Here is a 25,957-nt window from a genome sequence, read left to right as displayed (position 1 = left end):
CTGCAGCCAGTTTTGAAGGCTGTGGAGGGACCACATTGCAGAACTGGACAGTGAATTCACATCCACCTGAGAGAGGTTGTGTAATCTAAAGGATATGACCATACAGCTAAATTATTGCAGTATTATACAAGCATAAGCCGGGAAAACCCATCTCCCATAGTTTGCATGGCAGTATTATACGATAGACATGTCTGATGTTGAGTTTTGTAGAATCATGGGTTTCCCAGCACTAGACATAGTAGGTTTCCTTAAGGAATTCGCTTAAAGTATATAATAAGCAACTCTGTTTTCTTCCTTGTCCCTGGTGAAATGCAGAAGGGTCTCAGCACACCATTTCATTTAGACCATGTCTTCTGGCTGAGGGCATGTCAGAAGCAGGCACGGGTCTTAAGAGCTGAAACCTATGTCCCTGGCTCTGGCAATGACCTGGGATAGCCTAGCAAAAAGCAATGTTAAAATTTCTACAGAAAGTACTTGTTTTATTCATGTTCTGATGTGACTTTCATAAATTGCATTTTAAGTGTTTAGTATCTATGGTAATGCAATCACTGAAAATTGAGTTAACAAATGCCCATTTGAATTTTATGAAAGGAGTTTGTGTCTACCTGTGTTCCATGTCATAAATGTTCTTTTGACCCTTTTTTTAACAGAGTTTTATTACTAATATTTGAATCTCCTTTCTTGGCAGAGAACATTCAAAAGCATTGCTGTACAGAAAATACTGGGTTTGTGCTCATGTGTGGCAAGTGAATCGTGCAAATTGACACACTATTCACCGTGCAAGTCAATAACAAAAAGTTGTGTCACTGGATCACACTGGACCAAACACATGGCACACGCTACATGTAGTCTACAAGCAATCTTTCAAATTTTTTTGGTGCTGTGCCACAGAAGTAGGAAGGTGAACTTCACGTTGCCTCACTGCTGGGCTCCAAAATGGTACTTCGGCAGTAGCAGTGTTGCTGTAAAGGACAGGCTTCACCCCTCACTGAAGATAAGGGATCAGGAGATGACAGTTCTTCAGTAAGGGATTTCCGTGAACAAAATATGAACCTAGTATAACTCATTCTTTCATCCAACAGATAATTAATTTGGAATGAAACATTTAGTGAATTACCTGAAAAAAACCAATATTTTTGTTGTTTCATTTGCCAGCCATTCCCTCTCCTCTAGTCCATCCATTTGTTAGAAATACATGTCCCTGCTTAATTTTTTAGGCTATATATTTAAGGAAATTATAGGAAAAACTAACAACTATCTCATTGGTATTTGTTTGAAAACTTTGCTAGGTTTCTGGTAAGTAATGATGATAGACATTTATCCCTAAGCCAGACTCTTTAGGACAGCAATGAGTAATCTCCCTGTGTCTGCTGTATATGCAAATGAAACTACCTGAATTAAGAAATACTCTGTGTGTTCTTCATATAGTTTTGGTGTGTTCAATCATCCTCTTTTTGTTTCTTAAGTTGCAGGCACCTAAAGTTTGGGTTATATGCATTTGCTATGCTGCTAAGATCATATAGTAACCACTGTTTGCAATCTGAGATACTTATGAGGTTTTAATTTAGTGGGTCCCCATTCTTGTGCATTTTATTCCTTCCCAGATGTACCGAGATTGAAGACAAAAAATGTGAATTCAACAGGAATTTTCATCTCATCCTTCACACTAAACTGGCTAACCCTCACTTACAAGCCAGAACTGCAGGCTCAGACCACCCTCATTAATTTCACTGTCACCAGGGACAGGCTGGAAGAGCAGCTGTTGGCTGAGGCTGTTCATGCTGAAAGGCAAGACTCACAAAAATGTAAGGTAAGGACTATCTTTTGGTTTTTCTGTTGCCTGCTCTGAGATTTTAAGGCTAGAATTAATATGCCTGTTTGAATCTACTGTACAGTAATTGTTAGTAGCCCATATTAGAAAGTTTTTAAGAGTCTGCAAAGTGTAGAAAGTACTTCTACTGATTTGCTCAAATCTGTGTTCCCAAAGGGCCTGTCTTGACCTAAAGCTCTGCTAGATATTAAATTCATTGGGATGTTATTCCCACACTTCTCTCTACCGCTTGGTTTGCTCTGTGCATTGCATTTCATTTACCATGCAGGATTAAAGCCCTCTGCAGTGCTTTGTGCTTCAGCGATCTTGATCCAATAAGTGTAAATAAAATTTCATGCCAGTCAGAATGAGGATATGATGGCACTGTTAGGAGCTAGGACATTTGGTTAATAAATCATAATTTATCCCTGCAAGGATGCAGTTCTGTGGCTGCTGCAGTCATACCAATGTATAGCTACCTATGAGGAGAAATGCTTTTATAAGTGGGTATAGGAAGGACTTTGGGCAGACTGTAATCTGTGAGATTAAAAAGTGAAAAGAAAATACTTAGGGGTGTGAAATGAATAACAAGAATACCTTCTATTTCTCTAGTGTGTCTTTCCAGTTATTAATTAACTGATTAATAAATTAATTAATTAACTAATAAATTAATGAATTAACTAACTTCATCCTCAAATATTTGCTCCACCTGTTTGAGGTACTGCTGCTTCATGCAAGGGCAAACTGTGTCAGGGAGTTTAATTACCCCAAGAAGAATGAAAGCCATATACTTGGGAATGCAATCCGAAAACAGCTGTCCGTTTACCCCTGCATCTGCACAGGGCTCCACCTGGGACTGCATGCTTACAAGGCCTGTATCACCCAGGGTTTTCAGTGGGAGTCAGAGTCTGATTGAGAGCTCCTCATAAGACTAGTCAAGCTCTTGCACTGTCACAAGGTCAGTCCAGCAGAGCAGACTTTGATGATGTTTTCCCACTCTGTTTGCTGCCAAAGTGAGGTTCTCCAGCCTTGTGTTATTCTCTGGTTTTCTCAGCTGCCACGTAGATTACCACTTGCCATTCCTGGCAAGATCACAGTCCCTTTGTGTAGTCTCAGGAGGAAGGACACTAGGAGAGAGATAAAGTTGTAGTCTATGACAATGTAAGCCTTCTCACTTTGGGTGTCCAGAACCTTAAATCTAATATACTGGGACAGAAAGCAAACTGTCCTTTCAAAATTAAATTAACTGATGTAATTAAACAGAAAATACAGCTCACAAATGCTATAAAACGTTATTTCTTGCTCTAGTTGTTTAAACACAGTGTTTTTGTTACCTCTGCTAGTCAGTGCTCACCAAGCAGCAGAAGGGTTTCATGGCTGAGCTCTAGCAGCTGGAGGATGACAGGCTGCTCAGCTTATCAGCTGCCTGGGGCAGTCTCCTAAACTACAGTGAACTTGTAAAGAAAATCAAACCAGCAAAGTCAGCTGCAGCAGAAATACAACCCAAGGCAATAACAACTGACCTGTTTCTAACAACTTAAAGTCACCTGTAAAATGTCTATTATTAATTAAGTGTAACATTTCTATGAGCTCAAATAGGAATAGTCAAATTGCTGTCTGTCCAGAAAGGGCTGTCCTCCCCATATTCATATTTTCATATCTACAATATGTAGTTGTCACATGTTTGATTTTTTTTTAGGTGTTTGAATTAGTACTCATAAAATTAATAAATATCAGCATAAAATTTCAACAAATATATTAATATATAATTGCCATAGTTTCACAGGTAAACAGGCATATTCCTTCAGAGGACAGTTATTCCCTAATGTTTGTCTAAGATAAGAAGCTTACTTCCTTAAATATTTGCTACTGTCTGAAATAAAGTCACTTTTCTAGAGACTAGACTATCCATATTCTTTTCTGCATGGATAGGAATATTTTGGCAATTGTATGGGATAATCATGGCACATTAAAAAATAAACAAGACAACTGTCATCATTCAGATAGCTGAAGCCAAAGAAAATGAAGTTCATGATAACACGACAAGAGAGCATTACAGACTGACAGCTGGAGGAGCATCCCTTCCTTACTCTGGAAGTATCAGCCCGGGCAGTGTCAGCCCCATCTACCAGTTTTCACTGAAGGTAAAAATGTCTCCTGCTGACTTGGTTCCAAAGTGCAAGGAACAGAATTCGGCCTCCAGCAGTGATGCCTGATACATTAGTTATTACTTGTACCAGATGTTTACATTGGCAGGGCTGCCTGTCTGAGGAAAGAGAACGCGATGTGATCTCCTGCTGGTCTGTAACATGGTACATCCCCACGGGGCTCTTTGTTGGCTGCCTCCATTCTGACAGTGTTTTCTGACTCTGCTTGCAAAAGTTTACCTTCCTTGTGTTAAGCCATCCTACAGGGCCAGGAAGGAAGAGTTTGGAGGAATTCTGTATGAGCAATTCCCTGTCGTAAATCTACCAAATGATCTAGTGCTGTAAGGGAGATCACCCACTGCAAAATTACGAGCTTGCTTAAGTGAGAGAGTCTCCATGCTGAGTTAAATAAGGAAGCTGAAGAGTATTGCTGTTCACAGCCCTCACCCCTGGTTTGCTGAAAGTTTCCTTTAAAAGCCTCTTGTCAGCCCCTTGCATGTCACACTGCTTAGGTCAGCTCATTATAGGAGCCTACAGTAAGAAACTGATTCTCTTATGAGTAGAAAAGCAAAAAAAAAAAAATGCAACATTCAAATAAATAAAAATAATTGTACTAACTTTCAGGCCTTCAATGCATCTTCCACAAAGCAATCAAACAGGCTAAAAAATAAGGGGGTTTCAGTGTTTTATCTCTAACATGAGAGAAGCTGTCATGTATTCAACCTGGCTTTTCACCACCCAAGGACTTTTGAAAATGATAATCTCCTTTTCCTGGCCCAAACTTTTCATATTGGTGATGCTGACATTTGCTGGATTTGCTGTTTCTTTTCTGTAAGGTGATGCCTGTGCCCAAACCCTATGGTTGTGCAGTTTCTCACACAGGATGACTGCTGATTCAGTATCAATAATAATTGCAGAAGTCCCAAAGATGCTATCATGTAATTATTTTCATTTAAAATGCTGCAATGACTTCATGAAGTAGGTTGAGGAAAACCAGCGTGACTTAGATGCTTGCAGTTGGATAATTAGGGTTGAAATTGATTTGTTATATAAAGTAAGAAGTAAATAATACATATCCAAACAACATTCAGGCTGTTGCTTTTAATTTTAGTAACTGTATGCCCTGGAAAAAGTCAGGGCTCAGGGGTACTGGGAGGCAGAGGTGTCTCTGAAGCAAGTCTGATGACTGTTTTCAATTTTGTATGCTGTCAAGGTTCTTCTAAGTAGTAAAGAGATAGAACTCCTTGAATTGGATTTCCTTTTTCAGTTCAGAGTTGAACACAAAAGAGTCCTGTTGACTTTTTCACTACTCAGCCATGGAGTACCTACCATTAGAGTAGTTTGGGAAAATTGCTTTTCAGTTCTAAATCTTTTTTGTTATTATTTCTGCACACATGCCTCAACTAGACAATTTCAGATAAAGTCATGCATTCTACCATAATTTTTTAGTAGAGCTAGTGATGTTTTCAAAGCAGAGTTTTCTTTACTATTTGAGTGCCTTTTTCCTTAGACATCACATACTGTATCTTGTGAGGAAATTCTGTTTCACCATAATTTGTCTACTCCCCTAAAAAGAGAATTTTAACTCCATGCCACTCCCTACTGTAGTAATAAATGTCCCATACAGGGTTTCCAGTTTGTCATATCTAGATGTTTAACAGCAAGCAGACAATGGCAATATCAACCAAAGTAAACTCTTACCAATAATACTATTTTTAGGTATTGTGCTTGTGTGTATAGATATGTAATTTAGTATTTTAAAGCAAGTCCTGAGTCCCTTGGTTGCGCTAGGGTTTTTTACATACCTCAGAAATGATCAGCGTCATCCTGTTTCAGTCATCATGCAAAAGGTACTGCATCTGTATTTGGCTTGCTTCCTGGCTATGGCAGTGATGGATGTATTCAGAGGGGTAGATAAAGATATTTAAAGATCCATCAAGAAATGGAAGAAGTGAGTGGACTCAAATTATCCAGAAAAGGAGAATTCTCCTGGGAGTAGACAAAAAAAAAAGCTCTTTTCAGAAACTAGTTATACTGTCCATCAGGACAGAATGTCGAATGCTCTAAGGTGCTTTTCAGGGCAAGGGTGTGTGAGGGTGGTGCCTTGCATATGTCTGACAAATTCAGATCTTAAGAAGCAAGCAAGTAACTTCTAAAACTGGGTGGTGAACCAGAACTTGAGATCAGTTACTGTGGTCCTTCACAGCCTTTTGTCCTGGTGAAAAGTTTATGAAGAGGTGGTGTGGTAAGACATGAGTCACAGTGTATTTGGAGAGCTGTGATTTTGATTTCTTTTAGATTGAATATAGGCACCTGAGGGGAACAGTCACTGATAAATAGGCATACAGTAAGCTATCCTGTTAATAGCTAAAAATTCATTTTTCAGTGTTAGTTCTCATTATGGTATTAGAGCTGGTAGGTAACCCCACAGGATGACAATTTTTCAGGTCCCCCTTTTGAAAATTCTATGATACTAGGAAAGACTCTGTGTGTATTCAGCTGTGAATACTGGCACAGTTCTTTTCCTGTTGTACTCTTTATGTCTTTTGATCCCAAGTGATGGTCTTATAGACCTCTTGCTCCACACCCCACCACCACCATTTTACCCATTTTTACATGACTTCTGAGAATGCAAGTTTTGTCTTGGGTATTTATTTTGCCCAGCTGCCCCAGCTTTATGTGACAGCATTGCCTGCTTTATTCCTTTTCATTGAGAAGTTGCTGTTTTCTGTCACATGGCCACCATCCTACAGGGAAATGAGGACAATCATCTTCTCTCTTGCTTCACTGCTTTCTTCCCTTCTTGCCTTCAGTTCACTCTCCCGATGATTTCTCTGATGAAATGACCATCAGTGGAAGATGCTCAAGTCTGAGAATGGTGCAGTCCTGAAGTACTTATCAAGGCACATCTTTTGTGTTTAGCAGCTATTTTTTCATATACAGGAACTTTGTGGAGGAAAATCTTGGCTCAAGGTACAGGAAAAGCACAAGGATGGATTTAGCAAAATGCTAAGAAGAGGGCAGCCCAGCCACTCCTGTGTTTTTCATCCTGTCTTCATGACTAGACCCACTTGAAGATCATGAGACAATAGGTAAGCCTCTTATTTGCTTCTGGTTCAAGGATCACTTAACTTTCCTCCCATTAAAGAAAGAAAAATTGAGCTAGAAAGTGAAATGGGGCATGCAGGACTAGAAATGTAGATGAATTGATGTATGGTTATGTGCTTGTGTGTATGTGCTTCTACACATATATGTGTAGATGTATTTTTTTTACTGAACAGAACAAAAACTTCTGGATTTATCTGTCACTGGGATGGAATATGCATTGCTGTGGGAAAATTGGGCACAGTTTATTTTCCGCAGAAGATTCAAGTTCTGAAGTTTCTTCCACCCCCATCATATTCGTGGCAATGGGGTGGATGAAAAGTGTAAGGCCATAAGCACTACAGTATGAAGAAATTTTTAGAGCATTCCTCTGCTTGGCATAATGCAGGTTTCCTTTGTACTGCTTTCTACCTTTTGACTAGATGAGGGCCAGAGGGCAATTTTCTCCATGCTCATGTAATCTTGTGCCCCCTGTGACTAAATAATGGTCATTATACAAACTATATTCAATTGTACAGGGCTCTGTGGCTTTATACTTAGGATTACTATTCCCCACAGACAATAGTGAGAATACCAGGTTAATACAGCTGTGACCTCACTGTGCTCAATTTAAGCTCAGGCCTCACAAGGTGAGAGGCTTGTGCATTTACCCACTGAACCAATCAGTTAAAAAACTGATGTGATATCTACCACATGTTGCTCCCTTTTTCATGAGGGAATTGCTCTGTACCCCCCATAAGAGTTTCAAAAGCTCAGTAACAATGCCGAGCATCTATCAAAATGTCAAAAGGTTCATTATCTTAAAACCAAGGGAACAGATTTCTGCAGGCTTTTTCTAATACCAGCAATAAGGCCACTGTCGAGAGCTCGCAATTTTGCTAGTTGAAATTGTAAGGGTTTAGTGAAGTGCTTCAGAGGAAGTAATATGCATTGCACAAGTGATAGTGAAATTAATGGGGGCATTATCATTCTTTTCCCTTTCTGCTTTGCTTATTTTCCTATCTCCTCCCCCTCTGTCACTCACCCTTCCCCAATTATTTCTATTGTAGGCAAAAAGCTTGGGTTCACTATAGACTCTGGAAGATTTCATAACATCTCTCTAGGACAAAGGTGGGAGATGGTTGCAAAGGAGGCACTGAAGAAAGCTGTCCCTCATGGCCATTGGGTTCTTTTCCAAGTGAGTGTCAAACTGTCTCTATGATGGGGAATACCTCCTCAGCTGGAGGGATGTTCCCAGAACACAAAATATGCAGTGGATTACAGCAAGAGTTCTGAACAACTAATAATCTTCTTCCGTTTGCTTTTGGTGTAACACGATGAACATCATATTAATAGGGTGTATGTCATGTTTTGCTGAACAGTGCACTCTCCCAGGAGGAACAGGAGAGATAAAACAGAAAGCCCCTGGTGGGTGGGTAGGACTGCCCTCAGACACACACTTCCCCCGCCTAATTAAGAGCTCCTATTCCATTCAGCAGGCCATAATGGAGACTTTAATGAAATGGGTCTGACTGTCCCTGGGGAAGCTGTATAATTAGTCCTGGAGTGCTGCTTTTCTGAGATAGCAGCCTCAGCTCTGGCCAGCTTTGTACGGACCAAGAACCCACTCTGCAGTGGACAAAGAGATCCGTGGGATGCCCTGGCAAGCCGTGGTTTCCCAGAACAGTAATGGAGCAAACAGGAGCACTGCAACCATAAATGCTGCTGAAAACAGATGCTCCCTCCCCAGTGTTTTATGCTAAATAGCCAATGGGTATATGTGACAACCTGTCAGCCCTGAAGCCAAACAACAAATGCGTGTTCCAGGCCTTGATATTAAGGTAGTTATGGGAATGGAGTGATTGCCTCGTCTCCTGGTTTTAACCTCAGCAGCCTGCTTGGTCTGCCAACCAGGTTGCCTGCAATAAATGAAGAGATGGGTTAGAGTCAGTGTTTTCTGATGGATGAAACAAAACCACCATGGGATTTGTGAGGGGTCCCGGTGTGCTAGGCACATTGGGAGCATGCACAAACTGCCCCCTTTGTCAGCAATGAAACTGGATTAGCCATATTTCATGTGAGTGAGCTAATCATGCCAGTCTGAAAACAACCCTGAATAGAAATGTTGTGAAGGGAAGAGTCAAGTTGGTTTTCAGGGGAATTTCAGGGTTCTCAGCTGCTCTGGGGGCAGAATGAAAAAATGGGAGATGATAGAGGCAGTGTTGTGTGTCTGAAGCCACAGGGATGGAAGGGGAGCATCTGAGAAGCTTTTGGTATTACAGACCTGCTCCATTTTCCAGCCCATTATGCCTGGCTTCTGAGAGAGGAGAGAGGCAACAATTTTGCTGTGAAACTTTTTGATAGTGAAGAATTGTGGGAAGTCTGAAAGGAAACTTCATGAAGATGTTGGACCAAATCCCAAATGGCACTAAGCTAGCTAGAACTATTGGGATTTGGATGCACTCAGTGCTTCTCACACTTTAGTCTTCTGAGTTTGGGCGCAAAAACCCCGTAAGCTTATGTTTCAAAAAATTTTGGAGCAAAAAGATGAGGTATTTTACTATTGATTTTATTGGAGGCTAGAGAGTATATAATTAGATATTAAAAAGAAAAAAACAAACCAACCTACACCTGCCATTCTGACTGACCTGGGAAATACTTTAAAAATTATTTTGGCTTCAGATCTAGCAAAAGCAGTTGGTACAGTGGTTGGGAAACTGGCAGAAGAAAGACTGACTTCATTTTTTTGATATCAGTTTTAACTCTTCTGTCACTTTTAATTAATACCTCAAATTCAGACATCTGATATATTGAATGTTTTTGCTGTTATTATATTTAGGCTTGAATCACTTCCACTTTGCATTGGGTGGATGCTGCCTATATGAAAATTCAGGTGCGTCCAGGCTGCAATCACGTAACATGATATGAAAGTCTCCCTCTTTTTCCATTCCCCTATTCCTTTTTCCACCTGGCAGGGGACAATTTGGGAATATCCCCCCAGCAGACCTCATAATAAAGTGATGCAGCAGCCAGGGCGTGGCGTGTTGTATTCTTTGGCTGTAATTCCTCCTGCGCTGCATTGAGATTGCCAGTGCAATCAGCAGGTTCTCGCACGTCAGTGAAGGGCCAAAGAAAAGCTCGCAGATGAGTTTCAATTTGAGTTGAAATGTTAGGACAGTAACAAAGAAAGGTGGAGTGTTGGATAATGGTGTGGTTAAAACATCTTTAGCTCAGCTACATTTTAAACTTTTCTCAATATTACTGTTTTTCACCAGTAGGTGCTTTGGAGGCAGACATTTTCCATTATAACTCTCTTCTCTGATCTATCAGTGTCTTTCCACTGTGCTCGTGTATCTAGAACTTTAAAGACAGTTGCACTCTGAAGTAGTCTGATATACTTCCTAAGCAGCAGGATAGCTGGGACCATTTTTCTGTCTAGCACTTCTGTCTTGCTCCTGGTATGTCTTGGACATGTTTTGTCCTAGGTTCCCAGTTCTACAGGGCACTTAAGTAGAGTCCAGGTGTCTTCTGAGCAATGCTTGTCTTTGTATGTGATAACACCCACAACCACAGATCACTTAACCCTGATTTTATAATATTTTCATTAGCTTGAGAATCAAGGCCTTAAATTTTAGAAGCTAACAGTGAAACCTCAGTACATACCAAGAAATGACAATAACTTAACTGTTTCCCATTAAAAAGTCACAATGACAATGTCTTAAGGATAACAAATTTATTTGGTTTTGTACAATAACCACATTGGCTGTTTTTCAACAGAATATTCATCTAAGTAGCCAAGTGGTTCAGAACCTTGGACAAACTCCTTGGGCAATACAGTATGTCATTCTGATTTCTGTGTCTTTATCAGTGCTGAGCCAGCTCCAACCCCAGAAGAGCACATCATTCTCCAAGGAATACCAGAAAATTCAATTAAAATTACTGATGAACCTCCTACAGGGATGCTGGCTAGTTTCCACACTGCTCTCTATGGTTTTGACCAGGTAAAAGGAAGGGGGTTTTTTTCCCTTTTGTTTGGTTTAATTACTTCTTCCCCTGTGGACAGAAGTGGTAGCATTAATGACCATTCTCTGGGAGACCAGGGCTTTGGGACCATTGCGATTCCAAACTATCCTGAGAGCTGCAGGGTGCCAGCCCTCTGTGCCCTGCACTACCTCTGTGTCTCCCATCAGTGCTGGGCATGAGGAAAGGCATGACAATAACACAAACATTTATACTATTCAGTATAGACAAGCACAGGTATGCTTACAAAGACAGAAAGAGCATTTATTACCAGTTTTAGCACTTATGAAAAAAAGATGTATATGCTCTAAAGTCAGAGCTCTTTCATTTAATGGCACTTGCATATTTTGCTCTGCTCTAAATTTGGGTTGACCAAATGCATGGTCATGACCATTCTCCCACAGGGTGGATTTACATATCTGGGTGTTCAGGCAATGGCTGAGTACCCTGTATATGGATTCCTGCAGTCAGGCTTAAAGAAAGGAATTAAAGAGTAAGGGTTATGTGCCGTTTGTTGTTTTGTCTTTTGCTCTTTCCCTGTGTGAGGTTCTGCTGGGTGGGTGGAAAGAAAAGGAGGAGAAAGAAGACATGAGAATGTGGAGAATAGGCACATCACAGGTTGTGCATAGCTTCCTTCCCTCCAGATCCCTGATCATCCCTGTCTGCTACCCCAGGAACTTGTAGAAAGATCTTCAAGCCCGGTGTGAGTCAGCTTCCCTGCAGCTGTGGAAGTGCTGGAGCAGTCGCTTGTTCATATGAGCAAAGCAGACCGTGGTGAAGGCAGCCGAACTGCACACTTTCACCTTCCAGCAAGGGATTCACATCAGTGAATCAGCTCTGTTACTTGAGCACAGCACACATGATGGCAGAGCTGGGATGTGAAAAGGGTAAGAGTTCCTTTAAAAAGGAATGCTAACCAATGCCAGGGGAAAAAAATAGGAAATAAAAAAAGCTGTGTCCAAGCTACAACTGGATTGATTTTGATGGCATGGGTTGATTTGGAAAGATATTTGTGAGAAAGGAAGAATAGCTGTGGTTTTGTAGCTGAGCAGCTGACTATTAATACAGCATTTTGTTCTTTTATCTATTTTTTATAACTTATTATAATAATACTTTTAATGGAAAGCTGTAAAAGTTAGAAAAAGTTTTTAATAAAGGTCGTTCATGTACATTGTTGTCCTGCTTCAGTCTGTGTTTAGTGAAAGAATATATATCTGTATAAATTTGAATTAACCAACTTCTAAGCTTTGTACTTAGAGAGCTCTATTTTCTCACCCACTATTCTGAGCCGTGGGTATTTGTGGCTTACCACAAATTCCTGTGCAGCCACCATCTTTAATACATTTCTGGTTGAGATATTTAATTTCTTTTTGTTCAATGACAACAAAAAATCAAACTATGCCTAATCCAGATGGAATATATTTCATGGGTTTGTGGTTTTATTCAGGGTAGAAACTTGTGTTGTATTTTTCATGGTTAAACTCAACATTCTAATTTAAGGAAGCTTTTTGGTCAGACATAAAATCCTTCACCTTTGCCCAGATTCTGCTGCATGTTGTTCAGTTCAGGATGATCTATTTCCTTTTGAAAGACAAGACTTTATCCCTCTGATATTCCTCCCACACATCATTGTTTTCAAGGGTATCAAAATAATTTTGTTATGTTCATTACTTCTTAAGGATAAAATATAGAAAAATATCAGAGAAATAAGGATTAATTTCTGCAGGTTTTACAGTCAAATGCCAAATAATTTAAAAACCAGCTGAAGCCCTGTGCTGAATCTCATTTTGCTGAGATTCTCTACTAACACTATAAATAATGAAGGCAAAAAGAAAAATATTAAACTTCAATTTCAACCATGACTCTTTGGGAAATGGTGAAAAATTCCAATGAGTTTGAAAGCTTTTAAATAAAGCTAAACTAGTAAATTTTACTTGAGATAAAATCTGTGGATGATTTAGCTAAGAAACTGTAGTGGTTATCTAAGTAATATTTATGGTGTTCTAGGTATAGTCTCAGTTTTTGTTGGTTTCAGTAGCACAACAGTTCTCCTTTCCTAAGGGACATTTGGGAATAAAATGTCACTATCAACAATTTAGCATCTGGGAATTACTGCAAAAAATACTGCCCAATAGCCTCTGATCCTTTAGAAACCTCTTTCTCACTCTCCTTCCGTCTCCAGGCTTGTGAGTTCTCCCTTTTGGCAGCTGAGGCTGGCACACCTCTAGGTAGCACTGCTGGTTGCTAGTGCATAAGTTACTCCTTTTTTCTTTGACAGGATACCCTTGAACTGTGTACCAGAGAAGGGGAATTTAAAAGCATCCTTTTTCCTCTGTGCAATTTTCACACTTGCGTTGCTGGGAGACTGAAGTTTGGCCCTCGGGGCTGGAAGGGAAGGTACCCGATCAGCACCAGAGACCTCTGTCTGTGTCACTGTTCTCGGCAACTCTTTGGAGACCCACAAGAAGGTAAGAAGTGGTCAGGTAACCACACACCAAGGTCATTTCCACTCAATCACATGTTTATACTGAATGGGGGGGACACAGTTCTTTCCCTGAAGCTGTTATTTAAGTAGCTGGCGTTATATGATGCTGTTGCTGAGTATGAAAATAAACCAGATCAAAAGGGGTGGGGGTTATGGGCTTTTTTCTGGCAGTGGATGCTTGAACTTCGTAATATAGGTCAAACCAGTTCCACATCAGTAGCTACGGGGGAAAAAAATGCCCTTCATTATGTTAACAAAAACAGGGGTTTACATGTGCATATATGCCAAATTCATTAGGCAGGTAATGAAGCATTTGCACAAATGTAATTACAAACAGCAATTCTGACAGTTCATAACACTGCATTAATAATCACTACAATTAGTTCTGATGATGGAAGCAATTTACAGCACGTCACATGTATAAATAATGGTGCATTTCCTGAATGTGTCATTATTATGTATTAAGGATGCCACCTTGTTGTGACTTTCTCAGTAATGTTCCCCTTGAGTCAAAGTTAAGGATACATGAGTGATTTTTTTTCTGAGCTACAGCATATTTCATACTTGTATAGTTTAAATACTGAGTTGAAGTCATTTGTGTGAGTTCTGTATGTGAAAATGTGAAATGCCTAAATAAAAGGCAGTAATTATTTGTTACTGAATGATATAGGATATTATTGAATAGATCCTCCCATTTTAGTAGTTTAAATAAATTTCAGAGATATCTATAAAGAAAAAAAAGAGACAGAAGTGTCACCCCTTGATGATATAGTTTCTTCCATATCTCCCAGCCTGTATCTACTCTTAGAAATTAATTTTCTATTTTCTTCATACCCCTACTAACCTTTATTTAGTTAGTAGGACATCAAGCTGTTTTTCCTTTTTGTGGTACTTGGTGTCATAGTGAAATAATTGCTTAATTTTATTATGATGATTTAATAATTTTTCCTATTTAGAAAACAAGTCTATAAAATCAGCTTATTCCAACCGTTAGTTTTCTTTGCTAATAAATCTTGCTGCTTTAAGCTGTTCTTTTCAAACTACAATTCATAAGCTGGATAATTCATTTTGCTAATTAATGAGAGGGAGGATTCTGATGGCAGGGAATACTAGAAAGGTCTGTAAGAGCAAGAATTATTACTTCTCTCCTCTTGGTAATATTGCTTATTGGCCTTTCTCATTGTACTGCTTAGTGATTCATTATCCTGTGGCTTCATAGGGATTTTTTTAATGTAGATATTGGAGAGAGAAATAAGACAATAGGTTTTTTTTTTAAATGTGACTTTGTATGTATATATGCATGTCTATGACCTTGTGCATATACATATATGTATATATATGTGTGTAGTCTTCCAATTTATTGTCCTTTGGGAACAGCTTCCTGAAGACAATTAGGCATTGACCAGAAAGCAGAAAGCATAAACTGGGCAACTTGAGTGAGCCCATCGGCTAGTGGAAATTGTATAACTCCGCTATAACTTCCACTGGTTTATAGTGTTTTTCCATGAATATTTAATCTTGTATCTCAGTTTTTCCTGCTCTTCAGACAAACTAGCACACCAACCTGCGATAGTTAATGTCTCTTCATGGGAAGTACAGGATGCCTGATCCTGCCTCACTGTCCCACTCTTGCCCTCCACCTTCTGGTCCCCACACACGTGCTCATGGAGTTGTCATTGGAGGTTGTAAAGGGGGGATGTAGATTCTGTCCTCTCCATTATCCACCCACCCGGCAATGGCTCTGTGGGTTTTTTGGGTACAACAGACCAGTTTTCTATAGAGTACAATGGCAATTATGTGAACCTGACAGCCCAAAATATTTCTAATGCAAACTCCACAGTTTTCTCACACTCACAAAAATGTCCCTTTTATATCACCAGCTTTGATTATTCCAGTATAATCAATGTCCCAGAAGTGTGCAGCTGAATGAGCTTGTACTGCATTAGAATATTGATATACTCATCCAAAACACAAAAGACAAAGCAATTTCTTGAGATAAATATATATGAAATTAGAAAAACATTAAATGAGGTTTTGCTGCCGGCAAAGAGAAAAGCAGGTTTATTCTCACTGCGAGAACGTTTCGTTCTAAATCCAAGTTGTTGGCATTTTTCACAGGGATTCTCTGTTCAGCCTTCTCATCACAGGCATGCAGCATGGCATATTATATTCCAGTGGCTTTTTAAATTTTTTTTTTCATTTTCTTTGAACCAGTCTGAAATAAAGATGGATTAGCATTTCACATAATCAAATTGCTGCATACAAGTTTATGTAGCAAGCAGGCTGGAATAGCTTCAGCTATTTTACTTGTTCTGTTCAGTCACATCATGCAACATTTAAAGCCTATAATTAAGTTTTTACTTGAACTATTGGGAGGCAAATACTGCTCCCAAGGGCGTAAAGGTTCCTGTCTGCAAAGGTTTCATCACAAACTGGCATATTTTGCAAACCGAAGGGGAGCAAAAAGAAGTTTCAATGCTCTGAAGCCAAATAAAAGAGAAAGACAGTGGTTCCTTTAATAAAGTGTTTTACCACCCTTAACCACATGCTTTATCACTGGCATTATGACTAGAATTCTACAATAAACTTAATGCTTATATGACGTGGCAGTAATGGGATTAATATTAATTCAATTTTTATTGAGGTTCTTGAATACTTCCCAAATTCCAAAAATGTAGAATTTCAGTAACTAAATGTTCCCTAGTGAGGAGATATAAAATACTGCAATCAGATACAAGTTTTTTACTTCTCCTCCAAGAAAGGCACAGTAGGTTATCTTCCTGTCACTCATGAGAATTATGTTTTTAAAGATCTGTATGGAAAAATACACGCACTTGTTCATGAAGTTATGTTCTGTCATATAATGTGGTGTTCTGAAAATGTGGTTTTCTCTAAAGTTTTTTTTTTTATAAGGGCTAAGGTAGAAAATATAAAGCTCAGATAATAGATTTTACACCATTACTGAATTTTAATCACAAATTCGCTATTTTTGCTCATATACCTCTCACTGGATTGAAATAAAAGAAATCCAGTTTTAATGTTATTTGCTGAACAAAACAAACCCAGCAATGCAAATGTAAGACCATGCAGCTTTCTGAAAGGAAGTAGTAGGATTTCTTTTGTGTCTCTTAGCAGCATTTAACTGAACAAGTTTGGTTTGTCCTTTAAGCAGCTGACTTGTTTTATTCAGCGATGCATTCTATTCCCCAGGTGGGTTCCATGGGCAGATTTGCATTACCTCCTCGGTGAGATCATGTAAGGTGGCCACATCACAGGTGCCTGGCACCGCAGGCTCTGCTGGGTCTGTCTGCAAGAATTCCTCAGCCCACTCCTGGTGAGAACTTTCATACATGCCTAAAGCTCTTGAACATGTACATAGTGTGTTCAGCCTAAGGGAAAGAGAAGACCACATGCTTTCTCATTCAGGCGGCCCCACCTGTAGCAAGGTCTTGTCCGGCTGTGAGGGAATAAATTTGGCAATGATTTATCGTGAGCAGACTTTGGCTGAAAGGGTTTGTGAGTTGGTGTACCGCTCGTTTACTTTTGCAAGTCCCATTAATTGGTAACTTGAATTCAGTACTTCATAACACTACTTGTATAGTGAGCTCAATGACATTGGATACACTTAGGTTTCCATTTTCCTAGGAAAACTATTTAAAGGTGCTTCCATTTAGAAATGTTTGGGTTGGCATGGGAAAGTATCTCCTACAGAACTGCGCTTTAGCCAATGTGACTGATAGCCTCACCAGAATGGCACTGTCCTCAGAACTTACACTTACTCTTTGCACATTTTCTTCCTCAAAAAAATAATAGAATGGAAATGTTATACATTTCCTTGCATCTCCCTCTTTCTAAAATAGGGAAAATAGCTTGTAAGACTGTTTTTAATTTTCCACTATTCTCTCACACACCTGTTTCTGTAGCTTTGTCAGGTTATCACCAGCTGATATTACTGAATTATTCAAATTTCACTATTAAGTTTTTGTCTGGAAAGAAGTGTATGTGGAGCATCCATGGCTCCAAAGTGCCAGATTGCCAAAGCTGCTTCTAATCAGCAGCAAATGCTAGAAGTTTTGAGGCTACAAAAAGAAACTGTTACTATAACTTTAGTTTTAAGAAGTTTTGCACAGAAACTACTTTAATCTCTTTTCATATACACACAGTTTTATCAAATGTGGATATTTATATCGGGGTGTGTGTATATATGTGCACCCATATATATAATATACATATATAATATATGTATTGTATATATGTATTTTTATATATATATTAAAAAATATTTTAAAACCCTGTTTTCTTCTCCATAGCTGCTGAGGAAGTCACTTTAGAGAACTGATTGTATAAAATTTGCTAAAAACTGCCAAGAAATTTTTCAAGTGCCCTTTCCAGAATTGTTATTTTTCATTATCCAAAGGTAAAAAGCTCATTTATGAGAAAAAAAAAAGAAAAATTATCATGTTATGTGTGAGCAGGCCATTTGTGGAGCCAGGCTAAGCTGGGAAAAGTGCCCCTTTCACCCCTGGCAGTGGGCTGCAGCCTGCCTTTTGGCTGTGAGAGAGAGGAGCAGGCTGGTGTCTCCTTGGTCCAGAACAAGCGGGTTTTCATATGTCAAAGAGCCACACTCAGATGAAGGCAATTGGAAGTAACTGCTCAGAAGAAGATGCCCAAGAGTAAGTTGCCATGGAGATGGAAAGGCTAAACACCACTGTACTCCTGACCCCGAAAGAGGCTGATTTCTCCACATGACAGCTGAGGTCGTGGGGGCATGGTGGGAAGCTCATCCTGCCGGCTCCAGTTCTGCCTCTAGCCTATGGATAAGTAAAGAATTACTGCTTTACTACTTTAGGTAGTCCATTAACCTTCACAAGCCTGAACTTTCATTCAAATAATTGCAAAATAAGTATAGATGGTGAAACCTGAACAGAATCACTGCTATTTGTATGGCCTTTGGAAAGTTTAGGGACCCAACCCTGAGTGTGGATCCACTGGTATTTTAAACAGTGAGGTATCTTTCTGAGCTTCTTGCTGTAACTGGAAAAAGTTAAAGCCCAGAATTACTAGCAAAACCAGAAAATCATTCAGTGTCTGGCAGCCAAATGAATGTAAACAGGATGGCCCTTCTTCAGCAGTGGGGCTTTGTGTTCACTGGGGAGATTACCTTCTCTTTTTAACGTCTTGCCTTATGATGAGTTCTTTTAGCTATAAATTCATCCCACAAGGTCCGTGAGAATGACCCACTGTGTGCCAGCTTTGATAGACCTCGCCCGGGAACAGTCGTAAAGACAGAAGGGCAGCAAGTTCCTGCTACACACCCCAGTAACCCACAGCCTCCCTCTGTGCACACAACTCCCACGGATGCAGTAAAGCCTGATTTAAGTGCCAGCAGAGAGACTGGTAAGTACAGATTGTCTGACAGAATTGATCTTCCACTCGAGGTAAATAGCAGGGCTTTTTTCAAAACCTCAGCACTACTTCAAAGTGGCGTCTTAAGATATAGCTTATTGTGGGTAAGGTTAGTGGTGCAAGTTCAGGCACAGGTAAATGGCTGGTTGCAGAACTAAAATGACTTCAGAAATAAGTGCTTACTGGTGTTATTTTGAGCAGTAGCTTGTTGTAGACTGTTCTAAATGCCAAAAGCTGTTAAATGTTATTGTGATTTTGTGGAGTGGACCCTGCATTAGGAAGAAATAGCTTTTGTGAAAAGTACCACTTACAGCTCGAAATATTTTTCAGCAAAAACAACTTCAAGCCTTGTTTAAATTGCAGACAGCTCTATGACATTAAGTTCAGAGAAATTCTTTGAATCCAGTGAAGTTCTTACAGCACAGGAGATGGAGAAGTCTGTAAAATAAATGTGATTGCTACAGTGATTTTTATTGTGATTTACAGTGATTTTTATTTTTAAAATGTGATTTTTATTCTTATTTTATTTATTACTTTTTATTTTATTTAGGAGGTCAGCCCACTGAGAGTACATCTCACTAAAATCCTGTCTACCTACATAAATCTTGATCTGCTCCAAAGTCCCAAGACTTATCTTAAATATCCTGACAGAGTTAGGGTCTTCCTGCTCTATAGGAACAGTGCAGTTAATAGTACTCAATATTGGCTCAATATTGAGCGGGCTGAGACCTTAATTTTTTCTCCTGTTAAAATTATCACCACTGTCTATCTCACTGAACCCAAAGCACAAAACCCCATGCAAGACTCCTACACTTGGAGAGATGCAGTGGAGTAGCTTGATTTTCTTTTCTTGTTCCAGCTCCTAGCTGCCAATACCCAGGCAGAAGAGAATGGAAGGGACATCAACACATAAAGAAATGTCCTGACTTGCAACCATTCCTGTGGGAAGTGAAAGGGGATCACTGTTTCTGACAAGTTGCTCATATTCGGACGTGTGATATCACAGTTTCACACTCCATTTACCTGTCCCTTGTACCTGTCTCTCGCTGTGACCTCTTTAAGGTTATTTTGAATGCAGTGTGTTTGTGCAAAGCCCCTAATTAATGACACACTGAATAGAACTAATGCTATGGTTCGTGTTAATACATGACAGGGTTGAGGTGAGTTGAGGGTCCAGTCCTTCCTCTCCCACAGGTATGACTCTCTCCTGTCTCAGAGTCATCTGCAAAATGGCATAAGAATCCTTGCTTGGCTGCTGAGGGGATGCAGACTTTCAGTACTTAAAATGAACTTGCCTCAATAGTGACAGTCCTTAAAATAAACGCAAAGTGACCCCACTTCCAGAAAATTGAACTGTCAAGAAATTATGCAAATAGTAACTATGCTGGGTATACTTTGGTAACCTTGTTCCATTGTATCTGAACATGCAGGTGTTGTGTCCACAGCCTTGAAACAAAGTTCTGAAACTTCATAGATACACAAGAATGTTTCAAATACTGGTGTCAGCATTATCAGTAACATTACTGATTCTTTTACCACAGTTTGAAGGGGAACTGGCACCATGTTTCTTGGCCCCAGAAAATCTGGATTATGATGGATACCATAAATAGATGGAACAGATGAAATGCTTCCACCTGAAAGCACTGTACTATATGGACTGCACCCCAATGCTGAGACGGGATTCTTGACAACAGTATCAGATAATCTCTTCAAAACTCCTTTGGAAATGCAACCCATATATACATGGGAGAGGGATCAGGCCAGTCTGCAGAGAAAGAGGTGAAGTTCTTCATCCAGTGTATTGTCAGTGCTGTTAATGACAGGTGGAATACACATCTTACTGCGTTACTTCAGCAACAGACATAATTTCTGGGGGTGGGGAGGGGGGGGAAGGCATCAAATTAGAAAAGATCAGATGAGTGTTAATGGCTGTGATAATGCACCAGCCTGGCTAAGGTGTACTGCACTAGGAACACATTTGGACCAAAGGGATTTGGACCAGAGGAACACCTAACCTCTGTTATGCAGATAATTTCTTTTTCATGTTGAATTTAACGTGGGGTGGGAAACAAGGTATGGACCTATCTCCTTTTTTTTGTATGCTTTTATAAGTAAGTACAGCAACAAAAACTTACTAACAAAAAGGCGTGGTTGGTTGAATTGGTGGGTCTGGTCTTGACCTCTGTCCTTTGTCCTCATCTCCTGCATGATAAAACCTCTTAGGGTAGCTTTCCTATGCCTTCCCATTTGTGCCAAGCATAGGAAGTCCCTCCTAGACTGCACTCCTTTTTCTGCTGCACTCACAGCACAGCCTAGAAGTGGTGTGCAGGCTTTCCATGCCAGGAAAGAGCCCAAGCAGAGGCTCACCCACTGCTTCCCTTCTTGGGCACTTGATCTAAACAGGAGCCCGTGGCTGTTCCAAGGGACTTCCCCTGCAAGGAGTAGCAGAAGAGAAGGTTTTCAGGGAGTTTTAGTTTTCTGGCAGTCTGAATAGGTAAAACCTGGCCAAGGAGGCTGTCTCATCACCTCTTAGCCTCAGCACCTCACCACAGAACCTGGAGTTTAGCAGAACAATAACACTGTTATTGTTTTATAATAACAACCTGATAAACTATCAGGTTCTGGGTTAAATGGACCAACCCTAGTACAAGGATAAGCTTTGTCACTTAATAAGGAGTTAACTGGGACATTGTAGTTCTGTTCATAGTCAAGATATGTCAGACACACAGATACATTAGTTTAGCCAAACTCATTCCAGAAAAATGTAAAAGAATGGGTTTTAAGCACAGAACATCACTGGTGCTGTGCTTAAGAGATTAAATGAATAAAAGAGCAGGGAAGGAAAATGTAATCACAAATCTCAGCTAATTCTGTTTTCTGATCTTGCCATCTTCTGCATCTTCCTCTCTGAGTGTAGATCTGAGAAACTATGTCCAGATGCCCCAAAGCCTGGCATATGATGAGACTGAGCCTTCAGCTCCTTATCCTTACCAGAGTTAATTAAAGTCCCCTGTGACTGCCACTCTGGTTCTGCCTTTCTCCATTCCTTTCTTTACTCTCTCCTTTTCCTCTGAGCGCTCTTTTTTTTCCTCTTATCACTATCAGATCATGGAGGTTTTGCAGGAGGAAATGTGACAGCTCTGCATGCAAGTAGCCAAACATTGCTTCATCTCCTGGGGGAAACTTGTGCTTTTCATACTCAGTTCCCATCCACTTTAGGGAGTCTGGACTATAATATATGGCATTCATCATTAAGTCTGCCAAAGCTAGGGATGAAACAGAGGCTGAGCTGCATTAATGAATGCTGTGATTTCAATTCCTGCTCATTAGTACTGTTATGAATTGTTCTTCAGTTATGTTCTGCCTCAGTTCCAGAGCAGGCCTGCAGGGAGAAAGGCTCTTCTTGGGGGTGATTTGTGTGCGCCTGTGCCTCTGCTGTGTTTTGCCTAATGCCTGAGACAGCAAGGACTGTGGGTGGTGGAGGGGGTCATGGAAGCTATTAGGTACTAGAGAAACACAAACTACTGATCACACTTGACTGAAAATCAAGACAATTCCAGGGTGTATCCTAGTAACAGCAGTCATCCCAAGTCCACCCCAATGTGTTAGTAAGCTTCAGGGGTCAATGCTACCTGAAAATCTAAAGCTAAATAGAAGCTGCTAAGTGTTAATTGGTTTGCAACAATTCCTCTCAATACCATTGCCAAAAAGACAGCAAAGGTGAGGGAGGGAGCATCTCTGGTTTTTATCTAAGAAAATGAGATGTTTGTACTCTTCTGTAGAAATCAGACTTGAAAGTAGAAGAGTCATAAAGAGTTGATTGCTGGGATTTCTATTGGCTCTGTTGTATTGTCCTGGACAGATCAAGAATGTTCTGGATGATATTCTTGAGATGCTTCCTGAGAAGCTTAACGTAGCAGAAATCATGCAGGATGACTACTGCCTGGAGACCCCATGCTCTTGTTTGCGTCGAAGACTGTAAGATGATGAACTTTTCAGAGATCCATAGGTCTTTTAAACAGCTGGACCTTGGTCTGAAGGCAAATTACTTATTTCAGGGGGTTTTGTGGCTTTTTTGGAAATGAAAGAACAGTTATTCTTTATGTATGCTTTTTATTTTTCTCCAAAGGGGGAGCTGATGTTTTCTGCTCACAGGGAAGAGCTGCAATACACACTCTTCTGTGATGTTATGCCAGACACATGGACTAAACCAGCACATCCATTCACACACAGCTTTGTCCACTGGTAAGTACCCCACAGTGACAGGGTTTAGCTACTATGCACAGAGCTATTCCAGTGACTCAAGCCCAGCAGCTCTGTTCCATTCATTTTTCTTCCAAATTTTGTCCTAATGAAAAGTCAGTTTTCCTTTGAAGTGGGTTTTGTAGAAATGCCAAGCACTTTGCTAAAGCGAAGGCTCCGTCACCTCCCTTTGTCCCAAGTACTAGGCGTGTTCAGCATCTTGTGGAATTCCTTTTCCCTTAGCCTGCCACCACCAGTGGTTAGACATGGATGAAATAAGCATTGTTTTGGGAAATTCTTCTGATACCTCATGGCAATGTATGCTCCATTATGCCATTATTCAGAGCCTCTGTCAGACTTCCTTATGCTCCGGATTTGGACTTTGCTCTGGCTTATTGGTAAATGCACGAATGAAGATGCCATCAGACAACTTGCATTTAAGAAGCCATCAGCTGTTAGCAAATTCTGGCAGTTTCTGAAGGTCTGTTAACATGGCTCACGGTGATGTTCAGGTTTCTCCCCAAGACAGCATTTTACAGGATTGAGCATACTCACAATTCCCTGCTGCCAGCAACCCATCCCATGCTGATGACCTTCTACAACTGGTTTCAGACATATACTTGCATCAGGGAAACAACAAATTCCACTGAAACAATTACCTTACACTTATATAATCTTATACTTTCTGGTGTCTTCAGCAATGTACTTTCTCTGTAGACAGAAGTACTCTTTACACGTGAAATCTGTAGTTTGTCTAAAGTTAAGGCAGGGGCTATTGATGCTTCTCTTTTAGGGTTACTGATTTTCTCATGTGGTGCCGAGAACTCAACATCTGGACACAGAACCTTGTGCTGCCAGCAGTGGTGGGGCTCGCTGGCTTGTTCCATCCTCAGTCCTTTCTGACAGGTCAGCAACAACGGTTGTAGAGCACCAAGCATATGGTTTTCAATGCCAGACATTTTTCTTTAACCATTGGTGTTAGCTATGTTTGTGATGCTGTTTGGAGTTAACCACAGTTTAAATAAAAAGATAAAAATCACCTTAATATCAGAATAATCATCTCCTGAAAGCAGGGAGAACAACCCAAACTTGTCCTCAGGCTACTCAGCAGTGTGAAGACAAAGCAGCTAAGGAAATAAAAGCTCGAATTTCATAGTTTAAAAAAGGTTTAAGAGTGCAAGTTTTTCTACCTTTATTATTTAACCAATTCAGTGCATATGTTATGGTACCATTCTGTTTTCTTCCATAACAGTTATGAGGCTACGAAGAAAACTAAATCAGTCTCCCAATCCTCTTTGTGTAGTCATTGCCACAGTAGGGACGGAAAACGTTTAGCAGTGTAATGAATAAGCAGTATATCTCATTTCTTGTCACAATCACAGCATATTAGCTGAGTTGGTTAGAGTATGGTGCTAATAGCACCAAGGTTTGTGGGTCAATCCCCATATGGATCATTCATTTAGGACTTGGACTTGATGATCCTTGTTGGTCCCTTCCCACTCAGAATATTCTGTGCAGCTCTGAATGTAAGCTTGTATTAATTCTGAACACCACAGTGAAGCCACAGGAGTGCTTGGTAACAGTGTAGCTCAAATTCTGCATGGTCACCACGGGGACGGAGATAAATCCTTCACTTGCCTAGCAGAAAGGTGGCCAGGAGCTCCTCACAGGACACTAGCTGGGCTGCCATCGTTCTCTAGAGAAGGGCAGACCCCACACAGTCTCAGGCTTGAGCATGACGGCCCAAGAGGGGTAGGCTGACAGTTCTGACATTAAAATTGCTGTCTGGATATTGAATTATTGAAAGCACTCTTCTGTTTTTTAAAGCTGCAATGCAGAGCAGAACAGCTGGCCTTTGGATAAGGTGTGCTTGACTGCAGATCTTACCAAAAAGACCAAAGAGTATGACCACCCAGCAAGGGAAAGAGCCTGTATCTGTGTGCTTTCCATGGAAGGTAAGAAATAAACTTAAATTGCTTGATATCCCAGTTCAGGAACTCTATTAGTAGTTAAGTTGCATCAAGAGTTGCACTAAAGCATTGTGACCCAATGAACAGCACCAAGAAGCTTAGGAATGGTGGTGGATTGTTGGCATTTGTCACTGTGACTTTACATTTCATACCAGCTTGGTGTCCTAATCATTAAATATACTTCCTGCATTTAAGTAACGTTAAGTGTGTCTGAACAAGGGCTGCATTGTAGTAAAGCAGCAGCTCTAAAATAACTGAGGTTCAGAAGCTTAAGGACTATTCCAGAAACTATAAATTTCACAATAATGAACTTCTCGATATTTTTTGCAGCTCTTAGAGATGCAGAATAGGGTTAGTAGTTACCACATGTTGGCAACCTGGATCAAGTAATCTACACTATTGCAATTAAAAAAAAAAACCCCACAACCTAACCCCCCAAAAAACACCAACCAACTAGCCAAACCCCCAAAGCCACAAACAACACCACAAAAATCATCTATCCTGTTTTTTTCTTCCACCTTGACCGAAAGTTGCCAATTCTAAATAAACAGATATAAAGAATTCTGAATGTTTTATTTGCTGGGTCATAATACTTACACAAAGCTTTTGGGGAGACATACCACGAATAAAGGAAGTACTTGAGAACACCTGTATTGTGGGTCCCTTCCAACTCAGAATACTCTGTGATTCTGTGATTAGCATGAGGTATAATGACACAATTTGGTAGGCAAGGTATAAGAATTAAAAGAGATTCTTTTATCTGGATTTTCAAGCAGTCTGTTATTGCCATAGT

General features: G+C 40.1%; 1 protein-coding gene across 1 annotated transcript in view; it reads left to right on the top strand.

Annotated features, from left to right (window-relative positions):
- Positions 1–25,957, top strand: part of DNAH11 (dynein axonemal heavy chain 11) — a 101,683-nt gene that overhangs the window by 72,045 nt on the left and 3,681 nt on the right. The window contains 22 exon segments of the mRNA XM_042044477.1: positions 1,605–1,686; positions 1,688–1,810; positions 3,154–3,318; positions 3,814–3,954; positions 4,582–4,588; positions 4,591–4,617; positions 4,620–4,750; positions 5,171–5,240; positions 5,243–5,288; positions 5,837–6,025; positions 6,901–7,049; positions 8,112–8,239; positions 10,819–10,830; positions 10,832–10,881; positions 10,883–11,042; positions 13,340–13,529; positions 16,757–16,880; positions 18,769–18,943; positions 20,494–20,731; positions 23,082–23,197; positions 23,988–24,100; positions 25,022–25,149. Of these exon segments, the coding sequence (XP_041900411.1) occupies positions 1,605–1,686; positions 1,688–1,810; positions 3,154–3,318; positions 3,814–3,954; positions 4,582–4,588; positions 4,591–4,617; positions 4,620–4,750; positions 5,171–5,240; positions 5,243–5,288; positions 5,837–6,025; positions 6,901–7,049; positions 8,112–8,239; positions 10,819–10,830; positions 10,832–10,881; positions 10,883–11,042; positions 13,340–13,529; positions 16,757–16,880; positions 18,769–18,829 (1,855 nt within the window). The 3' untranslated portion in view covers positions 18,830–18,943; positions 20,494–20,731; positions 23,082–23,197; positions 23,988–24,100; positions 25,022–25,149.

Source organism: Corvus kubaryi, unplaced genomic scaffold (assembly GCF_017639235.1).
Source record: "Corvus kubaryi isolate FWS band 111438036 unplaced genomic scaffold, C.kubaryi_AGA036_p1.0 37398, whole genome shotgun sequence".
Lineage (NCBI taxonomy): Eukaryota > Metazoa > Chordata > Aves > Passeriformes > Corvidae > Corvus > Corvus kubaryi.
The sequence above is the reverse complement of the archived record's forward strand: the minus strand, read 5'-3'. Positions and strand labels throughout refer to the sequence as shown.